At 46.6% G+C, this 22,947-nt stretch overlaps 1 protein-coding gene across 1 annotated transcript in view; it reads left to right on the top strand.

The window, feature by feature from the left end:
* The window catches only part of MYCBP2 (MYC binding protein 2), a 1,075,853-nt gene that overhangs the window by 478,037 nt on the left and 574,869 nt on the right, over positions 1-22,947 (top strand). The window contains 2 exon segments of the mRNA XM_029603038.1: positions 6,202-6,417; positions 17,333-17,558. Coding sequence (XP_029458898.1) covers positions 6,202-6,417; positions 17,333-17,558 — 442 coding nt within the window.

Raw genomic sequence — 22,947 nt, 5'->3', positions numbered from 1 at the left:
GGGGGATACTGGAATTCTTGCTAAATATAATTTTTGTACCAGAGAGGCATGAATGAGATATTCCAGAGCTGGTGTCAGATGTGGATGTTGAGTTTCATGGATGGTGCTGATTTGATGTCAGGAAATGCTGTCCTACTGAAAGATATTACCTTATAGAAAATGTGGATATCTGTATAGAATGGAGCCTGCGGTCTCAGTGAAAGTGAATAGTGCTAAACTATTTGTGGACAAATTAGATTTCAAAATTCCTTAACATGTGGGGAAGTGATGTTACCCATCCAAGATGACTGCCTAAGTGCTTTGTCCCCTTAATGCCTTATTAAAAAGCTCTTTTTAGCATATGTAAGCAATCCCTGGTCTACAAAGTGGGGTAGATAGTGTGTGTATATACAGGATGTCTTACCAAAAGAAGGTTGTTGACCTTAAATACTTTTTTTCTACGGGTGGCAGTGCGATCAGGAAAGAGGCACAAATAACTGCCATGCTGAGTGCCACAGAGGAGGTGGAAGGATATGCCCAATTAATCTGCATGGGAGGCACATTCGGATTTCCAAAAATGGTTCCGCAACCTGAGATCTGATATCATGGCAGTTAAATGACATCTTGGAGACAGTGACCAATTTAAGGAGAGAGGTTGGAGATATCGAGATGCAGATAGAAGAGTCCGAGCAACAAGGCTGTAATGCAGCCACATAAAGAGCGACAGAATCTAGTGCAAGTGAATGCTGAGATGGCTGACAAATTTGCGGATATTGAGAAATACATTAGATTATGCAATATTAAGATAGGGGGCATGCCTGCAACAGATGTGTGTGACCTGCTCTGATTTGGTGTCCTCCTATCTGTGAAGCCATATTAGGGTCAAATGATCTGAGTGAGGAGAAGGTAGCTATAAAAATTGTATGTGCACATAGGGTACTAGGCTTCCTCGTGCAGAATAAGTCCTGAGATATAGTGGCCTTCCTACAACACTTTCGAATTAAGGAGGCTGTGATGTGAAAAGTTAGATCTATGGGTTCTATCCACTAGAAAGGGAATGCTATTGAACTTTACAATGACCTATCATCCACTACTCTGCGGCAACGGAGGGAACTGAAACCAGTTACTGATGTGCTCCATGCTGAGAATGTAAGATATAAATGGCTATCCCTTTGGCTTGATGAAGCCAGTAAGATATTGAGATATGCTGGTATCAAAGTAAAACAAGATCCAATTCATAAAATGTTGCCTAGAAGGAAAACATCAAAATGGCAGTGTGTGTCTAAAGGAGGGAAGAGTTTATGGAGAAATTCCTATAATACTGCAACCACTGAGGATGTTACACGAGTGTCTTCTGAGTGTTTATGTTGAGTTTTGGAGATGATCTATATTAGAAGACTAGCTTCTTTGTGATTTTTGATAGCATCGGACTGGGAATCTGATTTTTCTTTTTGTGTTTTTGCTTTTCTTGTTGGGTTGACTTCTTTGATTGCTTATTTGCATGTGAACCTTTTTATAGGGTATGCAACTCCCCTTTTTCTTTTTGTGTTCGCTAAGGGCTGTACTTAGGAATGGTAGGCTGGATGCACCATTAGGGGGGAGACGTTCTCCTGGGAGGGTGGAGGCTGCACATCTGTTGGTTTTGTTGGGGGGGATGGGTGGAGATGGTAGCGGTTTAGGGGAGATGGATGGGGTTGGTTATGGATTGACAGAGTTACAATTTTACATTTTACTCAAGGTAGCTAGTATTAAAGTGCTATCCTTAAATGTTAAAGTTTTAAATTCCCCATTTCCTAGCATGTAGCAGATGGATTCAGGACCAATGGGTATAGTATGCTTCTGATAGCAGTTGGAGACTGAGTCAGATTTCAATCCGATGTCAGCACTATACATATACCCGTGATTCTTGGGGGCCTGGATGCTAAAAAGGGCAACTTAATGCACTTAATCGCTGAAGAAATGCAGCATAAATTGGATTTAGAAAGACATTCCTTTTTTGAAATTGGCAATTGTTATAATTAGTGAGGTTTGGGTGGACTCTTGGACACTGTGGCAGCTGACCACGCCCATGGGGGGAAGTCCCGTGAGGGGCCACAGGTCACGCTCAGCTCTGGACACACAAACACAGATTATATCTTTATTTAGACAGTTTGACAAGCCACCAGAGGTGGCAAGTAGTGAGTAGAAGATGTAGCCCGGCTGGGCTAGTATTCCCCAGGGCACTGGAACAGCGGTTCCTCCGGTAGCAGTACTGTAGTGGAGAGAACTGAGATGATGAGTACAATAGAACATTCACAGAGTCCCAAATATGGAGAAGCCCCGAGATAGGGAGAGCTGGCCCTCGAGGAGTGAGTACCAGATCCCTGGAAGCAGAGAGACTCGTTGGCAAAGTACTCACACAGCGGTTCCACGTAGGAGATTGCGCTGGAACGGAGGCAGGCCCTCGAGGAGCGAGTACCCGGTTCCAGAGAGACGGCTCTGAGGAGTAGATGATAGTAGTACTCACTGATGGTGTCTGTAGTGAATTCTTCCAAGTAGAAGAGGAGATAGATGCAGGCAGCGAGTCAGGGAACATGGGCCCTTGAGGAGCGAGTACCGGTTACCTGATAGCGACCTGAAAGAAGCAAAAGAGGCCCCCGAAGAGCGGGTACCCCGTTAGCAGAAAGAGTCCAATGGAAGTTGGATAGGCAGAGTAGCTGGGTACGGAGAGCGAATCCCATCCGTAAGAATTCCCCTTGCTAACTCAAGGGCTAGCAATAAACTGTAGGCTTAAATATCTGGGCAGTGTGACGTCATCATAGGGGGACGCCACTGAGGAACACGCCAATGAGGAAATAAGAATGAGGACTGTGCGGCACGTGTGCCCTAAGGTACCTGTAGAACATGGTGAGAGGCAGGGTCCAAGCCGGTCCGGGGACGCCAGAGAGGATGCCAGGCGGACGCCGCGACAGCCAGGCGTCCGTGAAGAGCAGGAGGAGCCGCAAAAAAGGAAAGGTAGGTGGAGTGAAGCCGTCGGGAAGTGACGGTCGCAACAGCAATAAACCTCGTAGGCTCTTAGCTTGGAAATTGAAAACCCAACATTCCCTAAATCAAATTACCAAAATTAAGGAAAATAAGGGAGGATTTTTGTTAATGATTTAATAAGAGTAATTTGTCAGAATTTGATGAGTTATAGACATGGACCGTTCCATACAGGATATGGAGATCGATCATTATTTAAATCAAATGACGCTTCCTGTAATATCTCAGGAAATTCAGTTGAGATTGGGCAAAGACATTTCTGGACAGGAAGTTTTGGCAGCTATCAAGTAATTAAAATTGAATGTCACCAGGACTTAATGGTTTCATCGCAAAATTTTATAAAAAAAAATAAAATTTAGTGATCTGTTGATTCAGCCTATAGTTAAACTTTTTAAATTTTCTGTTGGTGTCTCAGAACTTGCCTGCTTTCATGAACCTGGACGGGATTATATTAATCTCTAGGTCTGGTAAGGGCACTGTGTTTTGTAGCTCCTATAGGCCTATATCCTTTTTGAACCTAGAATTAAAAATTCTGGCAAAAATATGAGCCACATTATTAGGCTGGGTAATTCAGGAGTTGGTGGGTAAAGACCAGTCGGGGTTTACTCCTGGGCGGCAAGTGGCAGATAACAGGAAAAGTTTGAATCTGATCTGGATTGTACAGATGGAGGTTCTCTCAGCACTTTTATTATCTATTAATGCTGAGATGGCCTTCAGTCATGTACACTGGGCCTTTATGGTTAAAGTCTTGCACAAAATGGGTTTGGGGCTTCTTCTGCAAGGATCCTTTCCTGATATTTTCTGTTTTGGTTATTCATCCATTTCCTTCTTTCTTAGCCAAGGTACTTTCAGTATTTCATCTGAACGAGTCCATTTGCCTCCCGGCTTTTTCAAGAATGAGAGTCAGGGTACAAGCAGATCTTTGAGATTTTTAGATGTCTGTCGTGTTCTTCTAAGATATTTGGCAGTTACTAATTCCTCTCTGTGGTTGGCTAGGCTATTTGTGATGTTTGGAGGTTCTTGCAAGGGTGAGGCAGCTTCCAAACTACCTTGGCCAAATGAATTAAGGACACTATTTCCTCAGAATACATACTCAAGGATCATTAAGTTCTGTCTGTTCTCCAATCTCAATCTACCAGGGCTTTTCCTCTGCCAAACCTGTGGCTATTGCACCAGAGGATATTGTAAAGAGGCTGCTTGATCCTCTTTTTGAACTCTTGTTAGGGCTAGGAAAGATGCAGTTTTTAAAGTTGGTGTCCTTAAAGTGGCCCTTACTTCCTCCCAGATTAGATGGGCTTTGGAACTTCACATTTGTTTGGACTGGTGTAGCAGGATGAGGAGGAAGGCGACATTTTACAGTAGTTTCCTTTCCTTTCGTTCTGCTGTACCAGCCCAGGACCATCCCAGTAAGTTCGCCATGTTAAGGCAGAGGACATGTTTCTTCCAGATCATATGGATGATCAGAAATGTCTGTTCTCAGGAATTTTACAAGGCATGTGTAAGTTTTTATATTTTTTCAGAGGACAGCAGGATGTTAGTCCTAACAAATGGATAACAACATCTGATGGAGCATGGCACAGAAAACTTACATCAAAGATTATAGAATTTTGACTGAGCCTCTCTGAGCATCCATTGTACTACATATCCACCAAGGCCCCCTCAGTCTCTTCTTTTCCAGGGAACGGGGTCCCCTCGGTCTCTTCTTTTTTGCGGAGCCTCGTGTTGTGGCAAATTGAGTCTCAGAACTTCTTTAAGAAGTTTGTTTTTCTCGCTGGTTTTTTTTTTTTGAGAGATCATGTGTTGATGTGGGGTGCCTTCCGGTTCTCCCCTTTATCATCAGCCAGATTTCTCAACATTTTGGGGTAAGTTTTATTTCGCAGTCAGTCTATGGGGCGACAGTGTGCTCTGTGCTCGCTGGCCGTAGAGAGCTGTTATCATCAATTTTGACATTGTGTCCCTTTTATTTCAAGACATATCCGCGTATGAATTTAAGCAATGCACAAGGGCCATATCTATCACAGATCCCCCATGATATAGATGTGTCCTCTGCCTGGAGGCATTGCAAAATGTCTCTGGTTGCAGCAAGTACGCCCAGATAACGCAAAAAAGCATAAAATCCAGCTCAATATCATGGAATGACTCTTCACGTGGTTAAGACTGATGCATCAGCATCAAGGAACCTCAAACATCTGTTCCAGGTAAGTAACTCTGCATTACCTTCTGTTACAGAGAGATGGCTCTGTCAGAGGATCTGGTTCTGAAATTTGTTATAAATTTATTATCTATTAATATTTGGGATGCATTTAGTGCTTTATTACAAGGTTACTGAGGAATTTTCTCGATTGCTCCACATAAGTAGCTGATTATGTTCAGAGAAAGCTGTGCTCTCTACTTCTGTATGCTGGTAGAAAGGAATAACTCACTTGCCTGGACTATTGCAGCAGGACTAAAGGAAAGGAAATTAACAGATATGAAATTCCTCCTTAGGAGAGGCATCATGGAGACTGAACAGATGCATACTCACTGCTAGGTGTGTGCCAGCTCAATCCCTGCAACCTCTCACATTGTGCTGTTGCTGCTGTCAGACTCAGGACTGGCCCCAGAAGCTTCAATGAATAGGTCTAGATTGAGGGGTGGGGGAAGAGAGTAAGAGAAACATGTGGTTGTAAGGTTTTCTAATGTGATACCTCCAGAAACAGGAGGTTGTCTTATGTTTGAGACTGTCCTATATTTGGGCAGTATGTTAGTTTGGACAGCAAATGTAAGCAAAGAGTAACTGTTTCTTTGATCACATTAACCTCATGGTGCTTAGTGATTGAGTCACCATAGTAGTGGTAGCCACCTTCACATGCTGCGTTTAAGTATGTCAGTCTTAAGTCAGATAGGAGATCAACTTAAGTTTCCTACTACATGATCCATGGGGCAAGTCCAGGTTAAATGGCACTTCTAAATGTCAAAACTGCTAGATACAAAGATCTCCATTATCATGCTGACAGCCCTCAAAATTATTTCCTGATTGGAAATCAACCCATACAGAGCTGTGGCTGCTTATATTATGTGACAAGGTCAAAGTCATATGTAAACAGATAAGCCTGTGGGAAAGAAGTTCACTTCATAAGACACATATTGATTATTCATTAAGCAATCTTATTTCTACTTTCCTGATTCTATTTATTCATTAATTCTTTTTCCCTTTTGTAGGCTGCTGTTGAAGTTTTTGGCCTAGTTCAACAATTACTTCCTTCTGTAGCCATTTTGAACCAGAAGTATGCACCTCCTGCCTTCAATCCAAATCAGTCTACAGATAGCACCACTGGGAACCAGCCTGAGCAGCTCTCTGCTTGCACTACCTCCAATCACTATGCTGTCTTAGAGAGCGAACATCCCTACAAACCAGCAAGCGTCACTCACTACAAGGTAACATATTTCTCCTCAAAAGATTTATTTTCATTGATAAAAACTGGAATAATCATCTGTTGACATACATGGTGGGAAAGCAGGTGCACAAGAAAGATCTTTCCTAGCGTGTAGACAGATGGACTCAGGACCAACGGGTTATGCTCCCCTGCCAGCAGATGGAGACGGAGCAAGCTGACAGTATATATACTCCTGCAGTGACCCCAGCCTGTCAATATTCTCCGTCTCTAGCAGATGCTGGACGTGCATTTCCCTTTGGGGATTGCTGTGAATTTTGGAATGAGAATTTTAAATTGAGAAATGAAAGCCCTGCTTTCCTGCGGTGATACCTAAAGGTCCCACCCCCAGTTGAGATATTCCTGAGGTGATTTCCGTGGTCCCTCAGAGGTGTGCCTTGGTCCGGTGGCTGGTTCCCAGCATGGACTTTGCTGCTTGTGCAGCTGAAAGGCAGCGGGTGCAGGAAGCTGAGGGTGGTGGTAATGGCACATGCCCTCTTCCCCCGCAGCCAGAGGCTGTCTCTATACTCAGCCAGTAAGTGCTGAGCTCTGGTAAGTTTAAAAAAATTTAAAAAAAAAGGAAACTACTTACAGAGACGGGGGATTTTGGGACTTTCTTTGGTCTCCGGTGTGCCATTCTGACATCGTTCCTGCTCCTGTTGGGGTTAGGGGAACTGGGCAGCCTGGCGGGTTGAACGGCCTCGGTGGGCTAGGCCATGCTGCAGTTTTTTTGGCACATTGCGTGGTAGGCCACGGCAGCATTTTTGCACGCTCCTGTGCGTCCCTTATTGCCTCCTACAGGACATCTGTGTGTGTGCAGTGTGTTAGCTGTGCATGCATTGGGTGCCACACTAGGTGTGACTTTTGCGCTCACAACATTTTTGGACATGGTGATATATACCATCTGGGCACACTAGTAGGGCATGCGCCTTGCCGTGCTTCATTCCTGGGTGCCTTGATTTTGTGTGCACATCTTTTTTAAGCGTGAGCCGTTTGAATGCACAGTTACCGCTGCTCGTGGGGCCCGTAAACAGGAAGCCTAACTGTCTTTCTCTTTGTGTTGCCTGTCATATTAGGGCTTCTCAGCCTGACCTGTCTTCAAATGTGTCAGCACTGTTCAGATGCTCAGGGAGAGTTGTCTTTTTTGGATTTTATTAAGCCTGGATGCTCCCATTCTGATAATGGGCTGGTTACAGCTTTGGCTGGAAGTGCCCCAGATCTTGGTGTACTCCCTTGACTGGCTTCTCCACAGTAGATGGCAGTTCAGTTGGGCCTGCTCCAGTACCTTTGGGGTTTGGTCTGGACCCAGCTGCTTTTTCTTGGGTGGAGTTTTTTCAGCATTTACAGGCCTTTGTTCAGGCGCAGTCCTCTGCTTCACCCTCTCCTGTCAGGTCAGACCCTCAGCCAGTGGCCCCTCCCTTTTCCAATCCTATGGTTAAGCGCCGTGGCACGCCTCGGTTCACCAAGGGTATTCCCGGTGGGGACCCGGATGGCACGGATGATGAGGCGGATCCTGATTCCTTGGAATATGGGGAAAGTCCTTCTGGTTTGGAGCCACATCGAACCATGTTACGGTTCTTTCATAGAGATGAACTTCCGGCCCTAATTTCCTACACCTTGATGATTTTGGGAGTGCCTGGGGCAGATTCTATGTCAGAGCCGAAGAAGAATCCGATTTTGGTTTCCTTCCTATTTTCCTTTTATGGACGCCATTCAAGAATTGATTGATCTTGAATGGGATGCCCTGGAGGCAAGTTTCAAAGGGGGTCAGGCACTAGAAGGCTTATACCTTCTGGATCCAGTGGTGAGAGAGCTTTTGCCATTTCCCAGAGTGGATGCTCTTGTCTGCGCCGTCTCTATCTGGATGACTATCCCCATGGAGGAAGGAGCAACCTTGAAGGATGTGCATGATAAGCAGATTGAATCTATCCGTAAACAGGCCTTTGATTCAGTGCAAATGACCTTGCATATTTCTTCCTGTTGCGCTGTTGTAACACGTTCTTGCCTGCTTTTCTCTCAGGAGGTGGATGATTCGGGAGTGAATTCTAAAGCAGTTATGGTACCCGCAGCCACTTTTTTTTGGCAGACGCGGGCTGGGATTTGGTCCGTACCTCGGCCACAGGAGTGGCTTCAGTGGTGGTGGCAATACATCAGCTATGGTTATGGAATTGGTCAGCAGACGCGTCCTCTAGAGCTAATCTCACTAAAATGCCCTTTAAAGGCTCACTCTTGTTTGGGAATGAGTTGGAAAAGCTGGCAAGAAAGTGGGGCGAATCTCCATTTCCCTGGTTACTGGAGGATAAGAAGTGATTGCAGTGCCTCTTTTCTGTGAGGGGTCATCTCAGAGGCTCCAGCATTTTGTCCCTACAGGAACCCGGCCTTTCAGAGGACTCTGCCTTTTGGTAGGTCTCAGTCCTTTTGTTCCCAACAGTCCAGGAGAGGAGCGGGCTCAGGTGGCGGACTGTCCCAAGCTTCCCAATAAAGCCAAAGCACCTTCGGGAGGGGGAGATAGGGGGACATCTATCTGTTTTATCAAAGGTGGGTCAAAATCACATCGGATCTATGGGTCCTGGAAGTGATACAGCAATCTATGCACTAGAATTTCGCAGCATTCCTTTGGACATGTTCATGATGTCTTCTTGTCACTCCCCACAGAAGAAACAGGCAGTGGAGTACGCTTCTCCGGCTCCTCCGACTGAGGGCTATGGTTCCCGTGCTTATGTCTCAGGAAAATACAGGGTGCTATTTCATTTTTGTTGTGTCCAAGAAGGAAGGTTCCTTTTGTCCCATCCTGGACCTCAGTGTCAACCATCATCTGCAGGTGACTCATTTTTTAATGGAAAACTTGCACTCTGTGATAATGGCCGTGCAGATGGGAGAGTTTCTGACTTCCCTGAATCTGTCCGAGGCCTACCTTCATATTCCCATCCATTTGAAGCACCGACATTTTCTGCACTTTGCGGTGCTGGGTCGCCATTATCAATTCTGGGCACTGCCCTTCGGTCTAGTCCCCACCCCCAGAATGTTTTCCAAGGTTTTGGTGGTCATAGCAGCAGCGTTGAGAAGAGATGGGATGCTGGTGCACCCGTACTTGGACAACTGGCTGATTTGGCCTAAGTCTTTGGAAGAGAGCAACCTGGTAACCAACAAGGTGATCTCCTTGCTGCAGGGGGTCAGCTGGGTGGTGAACCTGGCCAAGAGCAGTCTCCAGCTTCTCAATCATTGGAGTATCTGGGAGTTCACTTTGACATGATGCTGGGTAAGGTTTTTCTGCCAGACGCACGGATTCAAAAGTCGATGTCCCAGCTATGTCAGTTGGTGAATGCTATATGCCAACGGTGTGGAGCTATCTGCAGGTGCTCGGTTTGATGGTGGCTACCCTGGAAGTGATGCTGTGGGTGAAGGTGCGTGTGCGTGCTCTTCAGCGCTCACTGCTGTCTCGTTGGAACCCGCAGTCTTGACTCTTTGGTTCATCTCCACCTGCTGATGGACATCTGTTGGTTGCAGGAGGATCATCTGAGAAGGGGGATATCCTTGTCATCCTCGAACTGGTTGGTTCTCATGACAGGTGCGAGTCTCCAGGATTGGGGAGCTCACTGTCAGGAACTGATGGCCCAGGGACGTTGGAGACAGCCAGAGAGGCCTTCTGGAACATCAATTGCCTGGAAGCCCAAGCGGTTCGGTTGAGGTGCTTGCAGTTCAGCCACAGACCACAGGGTCGATCCATCCGCGTGATGTCAGACAACGTGACGACGGTGGCCTACATCAATCGCCAAGGAAGGAAGCAAAAGCCAGCAAGTGTCGTAGGAAGTAGACCAACTTATGGAATGAGTGGAAGGACCTCTACAGATGATCTCAGCTTCCCACATCATCGGAAAGGACAACCTAAGAGCAGACATTCTCAGCAGGGAGAGTCTGGACCCCAGCAAATGGGTGTTGTCCGCAGAGGCATTTCAGCTGATAGTGGATCGCTGGGGCCTTCCATCTCTGGACCTACTGGCGACTTCTCACAAAGCGAAGGTTCCTTGCTACTTCAGGCGCAGGAGAGATCTGTAATCTCTGGGCATCGATGCTCTCATACAGATCTGGCCGGAAAAGATTTGCTTTATGCCTTTCCTCCGTGGCCCTTGATAGACTTATTCGCAGAATCGAAGTCCACAGGGGGCTAGTATTCCTGGTGGCTCCGGATTGGCCCAGGCATCCGTGATACACAGATCTGCTGAGGATATTAAGTTGGAGGATGTACAGAAAGCAGTATTTTCTGCTTTTCTGTACATCTTTTTGGGCTGCTCAGAAATTATCGCCTGCTCTGAGCAGGCGTTAACTTATGATCATAAAAATGTGCGGATTGGCTGAGCACACTGTTTTGCATCTGCCCCTTTGGTTGGAAGTGCAGGGAGCAGGTCTGGTCTATTGCTGTTGTAAATGTTGCTGCTGTTTTGTGTTCCTGGACATACCCAGATCAGTCCAGACTAGTGGGTTTTGCACTCCCACCAGCAGATGGAGGCAGAGAACAAAACTTTGTGGCACTGCTATATACCAAGTGTGCCACCTGCAGCTCCTCAGCATTTCTCTGTCTCCAGCAGATAATGGTGGTGCATACCTGCAGCTCTTGGCTGAGTTCTCTGGAGTTGGTTGCTCCCCGAGGTGCCAGGTTCCGTTTTCGGCCATCCCTCGGGTAGAGCCAGGCGAACAGGGGGTTGGATACCCCTGGCAGTGATAGCCCGAGTGTCTTGGGATCCCCGATGGCCAGGGGACTGGCTCCCTCAGTGGTCCAAAGCCTCCCTCTGGGTGTCAACTGGCTCCCCTTTGGGGAAGTTTTGTTGTTTTCTTTATTGATTCGTTAAGTTTAAAAGGAAAAAAAAATGTTTCTTCCCTCTGATTTCTTTCGTCAGCAGCTCTGCTGGGTGCTTCAGTCTTCTCTCCGGCAGCCCCTCAAGCACAGCAGGGTTCTGGAGGGGGGCAGCAGGTAGCTTCTTTCAGGGCTGCGGGGCTTGCCTTTTCCTGGCGGGGGTAGGAGCTTCCCTGTATGCGATTGCTTGGCGGTGCCAAGTTAATTTTAGCGCGGGGGGGGCCATTTTGTTTTTGTTTTTTCTTCGTTGCTGGCTGCCTTCTTGTGCGTCTGCTTGGCGGGGCAGGGCTAATTTTGGCACGCGCGCCATTTTTGACAAATCGCGTTTTTCCCGCGCGATCTTTGCAGCGCTACTGTTTCCTACCCGGGGGGTCCCTGGGGACTTTGTTGCGTGGTGAAAATGGCAGAAAAGTCTCTGGTAGAAGCCTGTGGTGTGTGGTCGGCCTACTTGGATTCCATCTCCCTGTGCACTTTGCTGCGGGGGGGGCCTCTTCTAAACGGCTGAAGCCCAAGAAGGCCGTGTATGTGGCAGTTTCAGGGGCTGGTTCCAGGGGCAGGTCTCCTGAGACCTCAGCTGCAACTATCAGGAAGGAGTCCCAGGAAGTCACCCCGCGCCCCCCCCCCCCCCCCCCGCAGTGCGGGAACTGGGTCAGGGAGACATGAGGGACCCGAAGTCTGATTCCAGTGCTGACGAGACGGGCCCGGGTGGTTTTTCACCCGAGTTTGTGCTCTTCATGCATGAGGCCTTCTTGGTCAGGAAATCGGCGAAGTGAAAACCCCAGGAGGGCAGTGGGGGGGGGGGGGCCCGAAATGCCCCAAGTCACACGCCAACTCTCGAATCTCACGTGCTACTTTGGCCCATGGGGATCTCAACGGCTCGGATAACCCACAGGGGCGAGACATACCCTCGCCCCAGGAGGACGCCGCTGCAGATCCGGATGAGACACACTCCCTAAATCTGATACTGGCAGGGACAATCTGATTTAGGTGGAGCCTGGAGTGGAAGGGGACAATCCACGCGTGGTTTGTCTGTTTAAGAAGGAGTTGCGACCCCTTATTCCTCAGGTTCTGGAGGAATTGGGGCTGAAGCTTACTCAGGAAGAATTTGATAATGAGGAGGTTAACCCAGTCCTGGACAAGCTCTGGGGCCCATCCAGGGCCTTCCCTATTCCGAAGAAAATCCAGAAGCTTATTAGTCTGGAATGGGACTCTCCGGAGGCAGGCCTCAAGGTCGGCTGGGCTATGGCTAAACTGTATCCAGTGCTCGAGGAACATTTGGAGCGCCTTAAGACTCCTAAGGTGGATGCGTCGGTGTCAGCGGTCACTAAGAAGACTACCATCCCAGTGGCAGGAGCCGCGGCTCTAAGGGATCTGCAGGTCCGCAAGCTGGAACTTCACCTTAAGCGACTGAGTTTTCCTCTTTGAGTCTTCAGCGGTGGTCTGTGCGAGCATGATGCAGCGCGCCTGTTGTGTTGGATTCAGAAACCTCAGGCGGCCCGGCTGGAGGTAGAGTCGTTTATGTGGCAGATGCCTTATATGATCTGGTGCGTACCTCGGCCCAGAGTATGGTTTCTTCTGTAGCAGCCAGGCAGTTGCTGAGGGTTCAAAATTGGGCAGTGGACGCATCCTCCATATCTCAGTTATGTAACTTCCCTTTCGACGGAAGCTTCTCTTTGGTGAGGATCTAGACCAGCTTATTAAGACCCTGGGAGACACCATGGGTAACAAGTTGCCCAAGGATGAGAAGCCTTTCAAAAATTCCTTTGTTCTGTGGGCCCATTTTCAGGACTCTCGGAGATTCAGGTCTGGGAGGGGCAACCCCTCCTCCTCCAGTTCCAGACAATCCACTGTTCGACAGCAGTCCTTTTGGGGATCCAGCATGTCTGCAAGAGGCGGCTCCAGCCAGGGAACTGGAGCCGGTAAGCCTGCCCAATGAGATCAGGCCCACCCACTCCTCTTGCGTGGCGGTCGGGGGCAGGCTGTCCCAGTTTTATGAGGAGTGGGCCAAAATGACCTCAGATCAGTAGATACTGGAAGTAATGGGACGGCTTCGCCTTAGAATTTTCTTGCCAGCTCAAGGAAGCTTTCCTGGAATCGCGCTGCATTTCCCGCAACAAGCAAGCCATGGTGGAGGACATGCTGCAAAGGTTGCTCGGTCTGGAGGTGATTGTCCCAGTCTTGCTGGATGAGCAGGGAAGGGGTTGGTACTCCATTTATTTTGTGGTCCCAAAGAAAGAGGGTACCTTCCGTCGTATCCTGGACCTATAGCAGGTGAACTTGAGCTTGAGGGTTCCGCGTTTTCAGATGGAGGCGCCAAGAAACGGTCATTGAGGCTGTCCACAAAGGGGAATTCCTCGCCTCCCCGGATCTACCAAGGCCTACCTCCACACTCTGATTCGGATCGATCATCAGCAATTCTAGCTTTTCAAGATTCTGGAGCAGCATTTCAATTTCCGAGCTCTCCCCTTCGGCTTGGCTATGGCTCCGCACACCTCTACTAAGGTGATGATAGTTGTGGTGGCGGCCCTCCGAAAGGAGGGGGTGTTAGTTCACCCGTACCTCGATGATTGCCCAATTTGAGCGAAATTGGAGGAGGTTTGCTTGCATGCCGTCCACCGGGTAATGCAGTTCTTCCAGTCGCTAGGCTGGGTGATCAATGGTGCAAAAAGTCATCTGATCCCATCACAGTCCTTGGAATATCTGGGAGCTTATTTCAACACTCAGATCGGTAAGATGTGCATCCTGTCTGCTGTGAGGAACAAGTTACAGCAACAAGTGCTTCACGTCATACATCTTCAGATCCCCAGAGTTTGGGACTATCTGCAGATTCTGGGCTCCATGGCGTCGACTTTGGAGTTAGTGCTGTGGGCCTTCGCTCACATGCGTCCGTTGCAGAGAGCGCTACTGTCTCGATAGAACCCAGTGTCGGAGCAGTACCAGCTGCCATTACCATTGTCGAAGCAGGCCAGGTCCAGCCTGGAGTGGTGGTTATCGGACACCAACTTAGAGAAGGGCATGCCCCTTGAAGTCCCGGATTGGGTGGTCATGTCGACGGATGCAAGCCTCCAAGGCTGGGGTGCGGTGTGTCTGGATCATGCAGCCCAGGGTACCTGGTTGTGCTGGAAAGGTCCTGGTCCATCAATTGCCTCGAGATGAGAGCGGTCTGCAGGGCATTGGTGGCATTCCTGCCTCAGGTTCAGGGAAGAATGGTTCACGTCTTCTCGGACATCGCCACCATGGTAGCATACCTCAACCAACAGGGAGGAACCAAGAGCCCAGCCATAGCTTGGGAGGCTCATCTCCTTTTTGCTTGCGCCGAGTGTCATCTAGAATGAATAGCGGCCTCTCACTAGCAGGCGTGGACAATGTACAGGCGCGGATCCCGGTGAGTGGGAACTGTCCCGGGAAGCCTGGAATCACATTTGCGCCAGATGGGGGGGGGTCCCCCAGCTGGATCTCATGGCGACCTGAGCCAACTCAAAAACAAGGTTCTTCAGTCACAAGAAGGAGGTCGGGTTGGTCGGACTGAACGCCCTTGTGTGGAAATTGCCGACCGGGATTCTACTCTATGCCTTTCCTCCTTGGCCTCTCATGTGTCGGGTTCTTTGCCACATATCCAAGTTCAGTGGTCCTGGTGGCTCTGGAGTGGCCTCGACGTTCCTGGTTTGAAGACCTCATTCAGCTAGCAACAGACGGTCCATTGCGTCTGGCCCATCTCCCGGACCTCCTACATCAGGGACCCATCTTTTCGGATCGGGAGGATCGCTTCTCTCTAGCGGCCTGGCTTTTGAAAGATAGCGGTTACACATGAAGGGTTATTCGGAATTGGTGATTTCCACCCTCCTGCAGGCTAGATGCCCCTCCACTTCCATGGCATATGTCAGGGTGTGGAAGGTGTTTGAGGCCTGGTGTGATCAGCAAGGTGTAGTGCCGCTTTCGGTGTCCATTCCTCACATTTTGGCCTTTCTGCAGCAGGGCTTGTCTAAGGGCTTGGCTTATAATTCCCTCCGGGTCCAGGTTTTGGCTCTAGGGTACCTCAGCGGCTGGGTAGGTGGCAAGCCCCTGGCCAGCCATCCAGATATTGTCCGCTTCCTAAAAGGGGTAAAGCTTCTTTGCCCTCCAGTTCGTAAGTTGTGTCCGGACTGGAATCTTAACCTGGTTTTACGAGCCTTTGTGCTCCACCCTTTGAACCATTGGGACGGGCCTCCCTAAAAGACCTTACTTTGAAGACTGTTTTCCTGGTGGCCATTTGCTCTGCTGGACATATTTCTGAACTGCAGGCTCTCTCCTATCGGGATCCTTTTCTACGCATTTCGTCTGATAGTGTCTTTGCGTACGGTACCTTCCTTTCTACCTAAGTGGTATCTGCCTTCAATGTGAATCAATCCGTGGAGTTGCCGGATTTCCGGATTGGTCTCGAGATTTGTTGTCGGGTAGAGACCTTTACCTGTTGGATGTTTGCTGGGTCCTGATCCATTATTTGAAAGTCACTAATTCCTTTCGAAAGTCGGACCAGCTTTTTGTGGTGTTTGGGGGTCCGAAGAAAGGAGAGAAGGCATCCAAGGCTTTTTTGGCTTGCCTGTTGAAGGAGAACATTTGTTCGTCCTACATTGGCAAGGGTCGGTCCATTCCAGCTGGTTTAAAAGCACATTCTACAAGAGCGCAGGCGGCTTCCTGGGCGGAGTGTCAGTTGATATCTCCTGAAGAAATATGTAGGGCTGCAGTCTGGTCCTCTGTGCATACCTTTACAAAACATTACAGTTTGGATGTACAGGCATCAGAGAGCATGGTTTTTGGGGAAAGCTTCTGAGAGCGGATCTTTGGTTTCCCACCCGGTGTAGTGAGACCTTGGTACATCCCATTGGTCTGGGCTGATCTGCTTATGTCTAGGAAAGGAAAATTGGGTCTTACCTGCTAATTTTCGTTCCTGTAATACCACAGAGCAGTCCAGAGGGCCCGCCCTGGTAGAACTGCCAAAAGAGTGACTTGCCTGGTGGTTAGCCGTTGAATATAAGAAGTCTCTAAGGGATATTCCTTATTCGTTTTGAATGTTATGAGCTAAGGTCCGGAACTGGGGTTCCAAGTTCATGGGAATCCAACCCTTGAGTTTTTATTTTCTTGTTCGCCCTTATGGGGTTTTTATAAGTTTTTCTATTGTATCTTGCCTTGGGTATTAATCAATATTGAGGAGCTGCAGGTGGCACACTTGGTATATAGCAGTGTCTCAAAGTTTTTTTTTTCTCTTCCTCCATCTGCTGGTGGGAGTGCATAACCCACTGGTCTGGACTGATCTGTGGTATTACAGGAATGAAAATTAGCAGGTAAGACCAAATTTTCTTTTAATGCTGCTGTTGAATTTTTGGCTTTGCTAGTTTCTTTATAATCTTGCACACCAGATGGCTGCAATTCCATATATGGTCTCTACATGCAGATCTGAAGTTTTGTCTTTCCAATTATTGTTACAATTATTAGAAGAGACTTGATTCATTGTTTGACTGAACTGGTATAGCAGCTGGTTATTTTTTGCAGGAAAAGGGGGACGAGATGTCTGCAAGCAAATGTGGGAGAACCATCTCTTGTAGTGAATATACTGTTCTTGAGTTAATCATATAGCTTGCTAGCATCTGGAGAGAGTATCTTTTTGCAGGTAGTTGTTAGATCTCCATTATGCTGGGCATAATTTCTTCTCTTCTGTAGGAAAGTAAGTGCATTCATAATGTCATTCCGAAGTGTTTTTCTACAAACTGACATAAAGCAGAGGAATAGGCTGAGAATCTTTAACCTAACTAACTGCACTACTAATGCTAAGCTGCAGCTTATTTTTTTGTTTGTATGTTAGGTTTATGCTCAGGGTCCTTGTTGAAGGAGCAGTATTATAAATATGAATGATAAATTTAAATACATTTCTACCCTAGCACTATACTAGCCCTAACAATGTGAGAAATTGAGGAGGAAGGGTTAAAATTTATAAAGCTGCTTAGATTGCAATGAAAACTTTGAAACTGAAACACAATTATGAATATGTGCTTAAAAGTGTGTGTTAGTTTCTGGTTATGATTTATTTCAGGTGACTTTTCCAGAATGTGTCCGTTGGATGTCCATAGAGTTTGATCCCCAGTGTGGCACTGCACAGTCAGAGGATGTCCTCCGCTTGCTGATTCCTGTCAGAACTATTCAGAGCTGTGGATTTGGACCAAAGCAGATTGCTATTCATGAAAGCCTCAATTCATGGATAGAATTAAAGAAATTTTCAGGCTCAGCTGGGTGGCCAACTATGGTCGTAGTGCTACCAGGTAAAACAAATACATTTCTGATTGTCATAGTATATTTCTCGATCACACTTCTCCCATACCAAACTTGCTAGGAAAAAAGGGGTCCCCAATGGGATAGAGCTGTGCAAGAAGATTCCTCTGAAGCTGACTCTAATGTTAATAGGGCTTGGCCATGCAGCAGACAGAAGATGTGTATCACTTCCACTGTGTGCCTGAACACTTAGGACAAGAGATCTGATGTTGTGTTCTCTTGTACAGTGACATGTAGTACAGCTCCCAAACCATTAGTCTTTTTTTTCCCTCAATGGACAAGCAGGACTAATTCAGTCACGCAAGTGAGCGATATCAAATGGTGCTGGTGTAGAACGTGCTTTCTCTGCGCACAAAAAGACTAGACATTGTTCTGAGCATGCACAGCCACTGCTTCATGAGTCTGTCAGCAGTTTTTCTTCTGCCAAAGTGAAAGGAAATTTTTGTGCTCTCTCCTATCTTCCTTCATCATATCAAGAAATAAACCCTTCAAACTCTGTTAAGTGCAAGTATAAAACTTCAGCCTTGACTACAATGAATACTGTCTCCACTGCCTGGGCCCTTCGCTTGATGTGAGTAACTGCACAGCATGTATAAGGTTGTTCCCTCAAACTCTTTCATACAGAGAGCTCAAGCTGTAATTTCAGTTGTCCTCTCAGGGGACAAAGAAACGGAAAGTACCAAAAAAGAGGGAGCTCAGTGTATCCTAGGTACCATAACTGCGGTTCTCCAATCTCATGTGCTGACCGTAAAAAAGAGAGGAAACTATCCCCACTGGTGCCAAGAAGCTCCAAAGACAAGAAGTACTGCATTGAGTTTATTAGTGCAGAAGAAATCAGCACTGAAACTTTGACACAAAATTTAACACCAACTTAGTATGGAGAATACCATTCCTAAAACTTCTGTCATGTTCTAGAGTTGGACACCTATTACTTCCACCTCCTGCACCTGAGCGTCTCCCATTCATGCAAAGGTTATGGTTGGAATTTGTCTACAATTATATGAAAAATATCCATTCCATATCATCTTGCTTCAGCAGGCCAGAGAGTCGTTAAAGGTAGGTTATGTCCCCCTCCCAGCAAATGGAGGCAGGTCACCAAGACTTTCTGTATGATATCATTGCCACTATGTTATAGGTATAACAGCTCAAAGGATCTCCAGTATACTTTGCTTCTAGCAGATGGTAGGACACACTGGTGGTGCAGTAGGATTCGAGAAGCCTTTGATATTGCTGTGAGCCAGTCCTTGGTTCTGTCAAGAGAGTAAGCCTAACTCTGAGACTGCCAGTCCCAGAGGGAACTTGGTAGAGTCAGGATGGAGGGGAAGGGAATTCTCTCTATATAAAAATTAAAAAGGGGTCTTTGATATCAGTCTTAATAACTGTCCGGGTTTGGGAGAGATGACTCCACAAACCCACCCCCCAGTCCTGTTGCTTTAAGTAACAGCTCAGGAAAAAAAAAAAACCCAGAATAACACTGGCTCTGAGCTTTACCCAGGAAGGGTTTTGGTATTATTAACAGGTTATTTTTTGCAGTCTCCCTACCTGTGGAGTAAGTGTACTGCACAGGGAGGGGGTTTTCTCATTGAACTTAGCTTTACATCATCCCAGTATGGACAAAAGAGCATGATTGCCACTGTGCTTCACATGGCTCAAGATGCTAGGCCTTCGCTTTGGGCTCTGTATGTTCCTCATGTGTGCGGGCCATGGTGGCTGTGGTAGATTACTCATAGGCCTCTGTGGCTCCAGTACCCCTTCCCCTGCCAATCAAGACGAACTTGGAAGTCCATTCCAGTGGGAACACTGAGAGGAGAGGAAGTCCATTCCAGTGGAACACTGAGAGGAGAGGAAGTCCATTCCAATGGGAACACTGAGAGGAGAGGATCACCTTGCTGGTGCTGAAAGGAATCAGTAAGTTTTTGCTTGGGACATTGTCTTTTTTAAAAGTATTGGGGCAAAGTTAACTATTTGGGAATATTATTTAGTGTGTTTGTGCCTTTAATAGTCAGAAAGGCAGTGAATAAACAAGTTAGACTGTTTGTATTTTTAAATAGTCAATACGGTAGCTAGTAAGCAGTAGGTAGTGTGTTTATTTTTAAAAGTCTGCAGAACTGAGTGTTCTGCAGACTTTGAAAGAACAGAATGTTTGTATTTAATACAAACTGAGTGTTTATATTGAAAAAAACCCCCCCACAAAAAAAACAAACCCAAAAAGTAGCCAGAAGCTAGGAGCAGTGTATACCTAAGTAAAAAAGTTGAATAGTTCAGCTCAGTTACTCACCTTGAAAAGGTGTTGAGGTAGTGTGATTGGGTTTGAATAGGGACCAACATTTGTTAATCAAGAGAGCAGTGAGTCACTCTGGCTGACTTACTGAAGTTAGACTATTTGTATTATGATGCCTAGATCTTTTTCCTGGATGGTAGCTCCTAATATGGAACCTAACATCGTGTAACTACAGCAAGGGTTATTTTTCCCTATATGAAACACCTTGCACTTGTCCATATTAAATTTCATCTGCCATTTGGATGCCCAATCTTCCAGTCTTGCAAGGTCCTCCTGTAATGTATCACAATCCGCTTGTGATTTAACTACTCTGAATAATTTTGTATCATCCGCAAATTTGATAACCTCACTCATCGTATTCCTTTCCAGATCATTTATATATATATATTGAAAAGCACCGGTCCAAGTACAGATCCCTGAGGCACTCCACTGTTTACCCTTTTCCACTGAGAAAATTGACCATTTAATCCTACTCTCTGTTTCCTGTCTTCTAACCAGTTTGTAATCCACGAAAGGACATCGCCTCCTATCCCATGACTTTTTAGTTTTCTTAGAAGCCTCTCATTAGGGACTTTGTCAAACGCTGTCTGAAAATCCAAATGCACTACATCTACCGGTTCACCTTTATCCTGGTTTTGGCAGTCACTGAGAAACCTTAGCATCTGGGGTACTTTCAATCATGCTGGTGACTGTGAAGACTTTACGTCTGAATTTTTTTGCTTCCTCCATCAGGCCTTCAGTGCTATGCAGGGTCCTTATGGTAAGTGCAAGGCTTCCCCTGCGATTGCTCCTCTGATGTTGAAGACCTCAGCTTCTGTGAAATTTCACAGAGGATACATAAGAACATAAGAAAATGCCATACTGGGTCAGACCAAGGGTCCATCAAGCCCAGCATCCTGTTTACAACAGTGGCCAATCCAGGCCATAAGAACCTGGCAAGTACCCAAAAACTAAGTCTATTCCATGTAACCATTGCTAATGGCAGTGGCTATTCTCTAAGTGAACTTAATAGCAGGTAATGGACTTCTCTTCCAAGAACTTATCCAATCCTTTTTTAAACACAGCTATACTAACTGCACTTACCACATTCTCTGGCAACAAATTCCAGAGTTTAATTGTGCGTTGAGTAAAAAAGAACTTTCTCCGATTAGTTTTAAATGTGCCCCATGCTAACTTCATGGATGCCTCTTGCCTGTGGCGGAGGACCCTCTGGGGATCCTGAGGCCAAGGTGGACTCTGAGGTGTGCCTGTACGGAAGAAGGTGAGGTTTTTTTTTTTTTTTAAATAGAGAAGATGATTCTGTCATCTGCTTGTTTCGTAAGAATTAAATTGCAGCTCTGATAGACCAAGTGTTTTTTTTATGTTTGTATAGGATACAGAAAAGAAGCACATGAACCTGAGTTTTGCAGTTCAAAAACACAGACTTTGATGAAATGGGGAAGTACCTGGAGGAAGAACTAGTAGGCTGCGAGAACGAGAGAGATATGGAACAACAGTGGACCAAACTAAAAGGAGCAATTACCAAGGCAACTAATCTATATGTTAGAAAAGTAAAGAAAAGCAAAAGAAAAATGAAACCTATCTGGTTCTCCAAGGAGGTGGCTGACAAAATAAAGGCTAAAAGAACAGCCTTCAAGAAATACAAAGGATCCCAAAGGGAGAAGCACAAAGAAGAATATCTGGTAGAACTGAAGGAGACAAAGAAAGTAATCAAGATGGCAAAAAGTCAAGCGGAAGAAAGGATTGCCAAAGAGATTAAGAGAGGTGACAAAACATTTTTCAGATACATCAGTGAAAGGAGAAAAGTTCAGTGGTATACTGAAATTGAAATTTAAAAAGGATCAATGTGTGGAGAGAGACGAAGAAATGGCAGAAATATTAAATACTTCAGTTCTGTGTTCACTAAAGAAAACCCTGGAGAAGGGCCATTGCTAGTTAAACTAGAGGGGAATGGAGTAGATGTAACGCCATTTACAGTAGAGAATGTATGGGAAGAGCTGAGGAAACTGAAAGTGGGCAAAGCCATGGGACCTGATGAAGTTCATCCCAGGATACTGAAGGAGCTCAGAGATGTTCTGGCGGGTCCACTGTGTGACCTGTTTAATAGATCCCTAGAAACGGGAGTGGTGCCGAGTGACTGGAGAAGAGCGGTGGTGATCCCGCGTCACAAGAGTTGAAACAGAGAAGAGGCTGGTAATTACAGACCGGTTAGCCTCACCTCGGTGGTGGGAAAAGTAATGGAGTCGCTGTTGAAAGAGAGAATAGTGAACTATCTACAGTCGGAAGAATTGCTGGATCAGAGGCAGCATGGATTCACCAGGGGAAGATCCTGTCAGACAAATCTGATAGAATTTTTTGACTGGGTAACCAAGGAATTGGATCAAGGAAGAGCCCTCTGTCATCTACTTGGATTTCAGCAAAGCTTTGATACAGTCCCGCAAAAGAGACTGGTGAATAAAATGAGAAGCTTAGGAGTGAGTGCCGAGGTGGTGGCCTGGATTGCAAACTGGTTGACGGACAGAAGGCAATGTGTGTTGGTAAATGGAACTTTCTCTGAAGAGAGAGCGGTTTTAAGTGGTGTGCCGCAAGGATCTGTGTTGGGACCGGTCCTGTTCAATATCTTTGTGAGCGATATTGCGGACGGGATAGAAGGTAAGGTTTGTCTTTTTGCGGATGACACTAAGATCTGCAACAGAGTGGACACGCCGGAAGGAGTGGAGAGAATGAGACGGGATTTAAGGAAGCTGGAAGAGTGGTCGAAGATATGGCAGCTGAGATTCAATGCCAAGAAGTTCAGAGTCATATATATGGGAAGTGGAAATCCGAATGAACTGTATTCGATGGGGGGAGAAAGGCTGATGTGCACGGAGCAGGAGAGAGACCTTGGGGTAATAGTGTCTAATGATTTGAAGTCGGCAAAATAATGTGACAAGGCGATAGCTAAAGCCAGAAGAATGCTGGGCTGCATAGAGAGAGGAATATCGAGTAAGAAAAGGGAAGTGATTATCCCCTTGTACAGGTCCTTGGTGAGGCCTCACCTGGAGTACTGTGTTCAGTTCTGGAGACCGTATCTCCAAAGAGACAGAGACAAGATGGAG

Source organism: Rhinatrema bivittatum, chromosome 5 (assembly GCF_901001135.1).
Source record: "Rhinatrema bivittatum chromosome 5, aRhiBiv1.1, whole genome shotgun sequence".
Lineage (NCBI taxonomy): Eukaryota > Metazoa > Chordata > Amphibia > Gymnophiona > Rhinatrematidae > Rhinatrema > Rhinatrema bivittatum.
Note: the sequence above shows the minus strand (reverse complement) of the source record. Positions and strands in the feature narration are given on the sequence as shown.